The 6,300-nt window shown below is 37.4% G+C and overlaps 1 protein-coding gene across 1 annotated transcript; it reads left to right on the top strand.

Annotated features, from left to right (window-relative positions):
• Positions 1–414: 414 nt before the first annotated feature.
• On the top strand, positions 415–6,085 carry mmp20b (matrix metallopeptidase 20b (enamelysin)). Its single transcript, XM_036561990.1, has 10 exons — positions 415–650; positions 1,373–1,611; positions 1,717–1,865; positions 2,095–2,220; positions 2,526–2,684; positions 2,816–2,984; positions 3,565–3,698; positions 4,541–4,697; positions 4,787–4,890; positions 5,544–6,085. Exons 1-10 carry the CDS (start codon positions 420–422, stop codon positions 5,642–5,644), a joined length of 1,569 nt encoding a protein of 522 aa, XP_036417883.1. The 5' UTR covers positions 415–419; the 3' UTR covers positions 5,645–6,085.
• The last annotated feature ends 215 nt before the right edge of the window (positions 6,086–6,300 follow it).

Raw genomic sequence — 6,300 nt, 5'->3', positions numbered from 1 at the left:
GATAGTACTTTAACTACAGTTTAGGACTGACTGAAGTGGATTCATCTTTAAATTGAATGTGCCAAGGAGTCATATTCTGTAAAAGCTATATGAAAACTTTTACTTATACAAATTCATTCTTGACTTACACAAATGGTCTGCAGGAGCAAAGAAAAGGGACACTAAGCGATTGTTGTGGCCTAGATTCAGCTGAAAGAACAGACAAAGTAATTCAGTTTTTTTTCCTTTTGAAGGACTGAGGAAATAGGAGATTAGAAGGTGTTCTATTGCAATGTATCCACTAATTGCTGAGGAACGTGCCCTTGATGCCTATAATCTGATACATCTCTACAGAATCTGTCTTTCCCTCTGTGACCTTAGCAAACTCCTCCCAAGGCATATGGTTTTCCCAGCTTTAGCACTGACTGAGTCATAACAACATGTTAAAAGGCATTCCCAGCTACCTACATCTTTCACCCTGTCTGCTCCAGCTGGCCAGCTTCAGTGCCTCTGTGTCTCAGAGCTTGAGGATGGGGATTTGGGTTGGCTTAGCTTGTGCTTGCGCTGTGATTGCTCTCCAGTGTCTTGCCGCACCTCTACTGCAGCTCAAGGGAGAAAACGTAATATCACGTGAGGATGGAAAAACCCAAAATGACTTGATTCTAGCAGATGTAAGTTTTTTCATTTCTTGTTTTTCTTTTACCAAGTATTGATATTACTGCACTGCCTTCTGTACAACACACAATGAAATCATTTCTGTGGTGCTTAATGGAATGTTGTTATTAATACTATTAGAGATCTGTGACATAATTTGTGTTTATTTTTTACCTTGCATGTAGTTTGCCCCCTTGGTTTTGGGCCTTGCTTTGCGTTAATGCAAAAAATGCTAATACCTTTTTGCTCGCCAAAACAGAGACCAATCATGTACCAACCAGATGAAGGGAATCAACAAAAATTTTACAGCAGTGATGTATCTTTGGTTATGTGGTTATACATGTAGATAAGTGCAGATAGCAGAACAAGACAGTTTAACATTCAGGCTGAATTTCAAATGGTTCCTAACAAAATGCACTGAATAGGAATTCTAAAAAATCCTGTTCCCAAACAGTACATAATATGTCTAGCAACTAACCATTTGGGATTCAGCCGTATGTGCACAATTCCATAGTGCACTATTTGGGGGTAGAAGTCAGAATTTCCTAACTTAGTTAAGTTAAACATTTGACATTTCCACCCATATTCAAGGCTTTCATCAGAATATGAAGAGTCTGACGAAACGTCATGTAAAGAAAGTAACTTAATAAAGTCAGTTTTTTGCTGTATCATGGGCCTTTAATTTTGGGTGCACCTCACCTATAGTTGGTTGAAACATCTTGTTATTCTTCTCTCCCAGAAATACCTTCAACTCTTCTACAGTTTTCAGGCAGGACCAACCAGCCGTAGGAAGAGAAGTCACCCCTCGTTCTCCTCCAAACTTAAGGACATGCAGAGCTTTTTCAGGCTTAATCAGACTGGCAGCCTGAATCCTGAAACACTGGCTGTAATGAAGACACCCAGGTGTGGTGTCCCTGACATTCAGGATTATGTTTCCAACCGAGGCAACAGGTGGAAAAAGACTGTAATCTCTTACAGGTAAACAGCTTCAGAAGCCGATGGACTCCAAGTTAAGGTTATATGTTTCTGTTGAGGTTAAATGTTTCTGTTTTAGGTGAAGTGTGACTTTTATGGATATTTCAGGGTTGGGAGGTATACCAGTGACTTACCCGTAACAACAGTAGACTCCTTGATTGCTTCAGCTCTGGATGTGTGGGCGAAGGCCAGTCCTTTAAGGTTCTTCAGGTCACATTCTCAGCAGGCAGACATCGTGGTGGAGTTTGCCACCAGGAGTAAGTAGGCCCAGGGTCACATAAGCCTACAGCCCTCCAGTGAATGCATTCTGGTATATGAAAAACATAAAGTCAAGTTGGTGTATTATTTACCGGTGGATTAAGAGCGAAGAGAATATGGTGTCCCTCAGGATTCTGTGAGATTAACCGTTGTAAATATGAGTTGTACAGTCCCTCTTGTTGAGCAATCTGTTTTTCTCTGCTCCTGCCTTCCTCCAATACAACCTAGACCATGGTGATTCGTTCCCCTTTGATGGACCCAGAGGCACACTGGCCCATGCTTTTGACCCAGGAGAGGGCATTGGAGGAGATGTTCATTTTGATGATGATGAACTTTGGACCGCAGGTTCTAATGGTATGCAAGTTGGTGTACAGAATTATTTGGTTTAAATGTGCACATCAACTCAATTATTGCCAGATGTACAGTAGCATTCAAAAGTTTGGAATCAATGTTTTCAACATATAAAAATATAAAAAAAGTTAAACTCCTGATTAAACTCCAGGATTAGTAAGTAATACAGTCTCAAGAGTGAGAAATTCAAATCTGGCTGTTTTTTAGAGATTAAGAGGTTATCATTTAAGAAATAGTGATGTATCACTGTGAGGAATTTTGAAAGTAGCAGAGTGGCTTCCCTTAACATCTGCCTCTTTCCACTGCAGGGTTTAATCTGTATCTAGTTGCAGCACATGAGTTTGGACACGCTTTGGGTTTGAGGCATTCTCAAAACCCGGAGTCCCTCATGTATCCCACTTACAAACTCCGAAAACCACACAACCTGCTTTCCAGTGAAGATATCATTAACATCAACACACTTTATGGTACCTGTTCGTTCACTTTCCACAACCTCCTCAGAGATGAATGTACATTCCCAAAACAGACAGTCATTGGCATTTATATTCTCTCTACAGTGAAACATGAAATCATAAGTAATGTTCTGCATTCTCCACAGGACCAAGCATTCAAAGGCCTTATTATCCAAGGCTGAGTTGGAGCTATCCCTTCAATCCATGGTATACTGGCTCTTATTTCCCCATGGGATTAAAGGATAAATGTAATCCTGATCTATCTTTTGATTCTGTTACTACTTTGGGTGATGCCATTCTCTTTTTTAAAGGCAGGTAAGAGACACATATAGTGCAATAAGTAAAAAGCTTAGAATATATGGAGTTTGAGTCATTTCGCAACACATAACTGTGGCCTCCAGGGGTGAAAAAAATCAGTGTAACGTAATATCGTGATATTTTAGGTGGTAAAAATGCATATCAATAGATGGAGGCTCAAGGATCGATACTGTATCATTTAATTATTAACTTTTTTAACATGGATTGAGCCTATTTGTGGATTGCGCTTCTTCCAGTGGTACTGTTGATAGTTTTATTCCAAAATAAGCTTGAGCCTTTTAACTCTGCATTCACCTGCGACAACATATAAGCTTCAATAGGTAAAACAGAGAACATTTTCTTTTGGAGGCATAATTTGCAATCAAAAGAAAAATATCATTCATATTGTAATGCTTAGCATTTTACGAATCATTAAAAATCGCAAGAGAATCATGTCCAGGTGCAAGTATCATGGTATCTGTAGTGATTCCCACCCCTAGTGGCTACTTTTATGATGTCTTATACTGTACCAAATGGACTTTAAGTCCCAGTAGTTTACTGACCCTTACATAATTCCTCTTATTCTTTATCCATTAAGGTATCTATGGATCAAGCACAATAACAAAAATGACATAAAGGAGGGCCCCATCAACAACTTCATGCCAAACATCAATTCGAAGATTGATGCTGCCTACTGGGTTCCACAACGTTCAACAGCCTACCTCTTTAGTGGTACTCATGAATAAATAATTATTAAAAAGCATCAGGAAAAAGCAGAAAATTGGAAAATTACACAAAAGCCCCTAATATTAATATCATATCTATGACTGTTTATTTAATCTCCTCTTTATATTTGTGCACTTTACTGCCAATTTACCTCCTCCATTCATCTTAAAACCAGTGAATTACAGCTGTGTCCTCCCAATGAAAGCTATTGCTAAAGGTGTTATTGACATTATGTTCACCTTAATATTCACACAACAACTACCCAACCACACCTTAACTGCCTTTCTCATGTGCATCTAAAATGACTAAAGAAGATATTTCTGGGGAGGTTCAATATAAGTCCACTCTTCCACTGTAAGAAGATAACACAATGGGTCTGAAAGGATGTGCAGCTATCAAAAAGTCATTACTGAGAAAAGTAACTGATGAAGACTGATAAGTCTAAATTTGTAATTGGGTTTAATTGGATCATGAAAAGCAGAAAATGCAACCAACTTCTAAGACTGAACTTTGGAGGTGTGAAATAGTATCCCTGCAGATTTCTTTGAAAAACTGAAAGGAAGTCTCTTAAAAAAACGAATGAAAGCTGTAATAAAGAAAAAAGGATGGACACACTATATACTGAAAAAATGAATAATATATTTGGTTGTTGAGACTTTTCTGTAACTTTCTGTTAAATATTATGTTATGTACTTTTTTCCTTATACTGAAAAAGGAATAACTTACTGACCGTTTTGGCTAAAATTGAAGAAATGACAGAGTGGTCTCTGACTTTTGCACAGTACTGTTTGTACTGCCGTCAAGATGTTATCATGTTAACCTTTTTCACTTGATCTGTTTCAATACAGGGTCCGACTTCTGGACAGTGAAAGGGTCTCAGGTGAAAGGCCGACGTAAAAACATCAGCAGCCTCGGATTCCCAGCTTGGGTGGAGCGAATAGATGCTGCATTGCATGTTCACAAAACTGTCTACACCTTATTCTTCACTCAGAACCTGTACTGGAGGTAACCTAAGGGCCTTACATTATCATATGTCACATTCGTATCATATTCATATGTCATACAATATTCATTCTGAGTTGGTGTTACCTCAGATACAATGAGAGCCAAAAGGTCATGGAGGACTCTTACCCACGCAGCATCTCAGATGATTTCCCAGGCATTAACAAGACCATAAGTGCAGCTGTTCATAAATATGGTAAGTGTTTGTATTTGTGATTTATTCTCATGTTAATTATGTATTTCAATTTTTGATGGACTGATATAATATGTTTGTGTATTCTGCTTTTTTTCCCACTACCATCCTAAAGTTTCTGGTCACTTAAATATTAATTTGTGCCATTTCATATGCAATAATAACTTATGTAATGTAGATGTAAATTTTAGAAACTAGAGCCCAATTGTATTTTTAGATGTTTTATTCAATATTTCAAGGATCTTAAGTAATTCTATTCTGTAAATTATATACTGTTATTATCTGTTTATAATCATTTTAAGCTGCTCAATCTCAAGATTTGATGATTACTTTTAAAATATGAGGCATTCTTAACATCATTTTTATTAAAATGTCATTCTTTACAGCTTTCTCTGTCATTTTTAATCAGCTACAGCTCCATATCTCATTCTGCACATGTCTACAATTTCTGAATTTGTCCTACTAATGTTTGAAAGCTCTGCAGTTGCACTGGACTAGCATACTGAATTAATTTTACACATTCATCTAAAACTATATTGGTTTCGTATTGTAGAAAACATTGATTCTAAACTTTTCAACAGTAGTGTTTGTCCTAAATTTATTTCACACAGTTCACGTTCATGTTTTTTGGTATATGCTTTGTTTTACATTCTCAGGTTTCCTGCATTTCTTTCTGGGACCAGAGGTGTACAAATATGACATGAAACTGAAGAAAGTTATTGGAGTTAGCAAGGCAAATTCCTGGCTTGGGTGTTAATGAATAAAGATGCCTCATAGTTTCAGACAACTCCACCCTCAGATCAGCTTTGAGAAATGCTCATAAATGGGAGGGACACTTTGGACTATTTGAGAAGGAAAGAGAGTGGGTGCTACAAAAGTTGGAGCTGAAGTTAAAGTTTCTTTGAAAACATCTTGCATCACATCAGATACTGAATACTGAAACTCATTTCAATATTATTTCATTGTGCTGTACAACACCCAGCTGATCAGTGATATCTTGGACATGTTTTGAGAAAAAAGGGGGACTCATAAGGGATAGATACAAAAGAAAAAATACTACATTGTTCTTGCATTTTATCCCCTGATGTCCACCTAAAATATGTTTCCTTTATGTACAAAAACAGATCACAATTCATTTTTACAAGACCATTTTCCCACTTCTCTTCATCCCTTAGAATTAAACAGGCTGTTTTAGTTGTTGTGCCTTTGAGACTGATATAAGATAAATGAGCTCTGTTCAGACTGGCTGCCTCATTCAAAAAGCAAAGAGCTGAAACACTCCTTATAACTTCAGTGTGAGTGGGCGGGGCTAAATTGCTGTAGGCTGATTAGGTGGATATATGTAAATGAGTTTGTACATTTGACATCCTAGAAACAATTAATTAAAAAATTTGTTTTTGCAGCTTAGTTTTA

Source organism: Colossoma macropomum, unplaced genomic scaffold (assembly GCF_904425465.1).
Source record: "Colossoma macropomum unplaced genomic scaffold, Colossoma_macropomum, whole genome shotgun sequence".
NCBI classification, from domain to species: Eukaryota; Metazoa; Chordata; class Actinopteri; order Characiformes; family Serrasalmidae; genus Colossoma; species Colossoma macropomum.
Note: the sequence above shows the minus strand (reverse complement) of the source record. Positions and strands in the feature narration are given on the sequence as shown.

What these genes read in the sequence shown, in the direction of transcription:
- mmp20b (XM_036561990.1), top strand. Translation starts at nt 420, where the DNA reads ATGTTAAAAGGCATTCCCAGCTACCTACATCTTTCACCCTGTCTGCTC. An exon ending in AACAGCCTACCTCTTTAGTG is followed by an intron (nt 3,699 to 4,540) that starts GTACTCATGAAT and finishes GTTTCAATACAG; the next exon opens with GGTCCGACTTCTGGACAGTG. An exon ending in ACTCAGAACCTGTACTGGAG is followed by an intron (nt 4,698 to 4,786) that starts GTAACCTAAGGG and finishes GTGTTACCTCAG; the next exon opens with ATACAATGAGAGCCAAAAGG.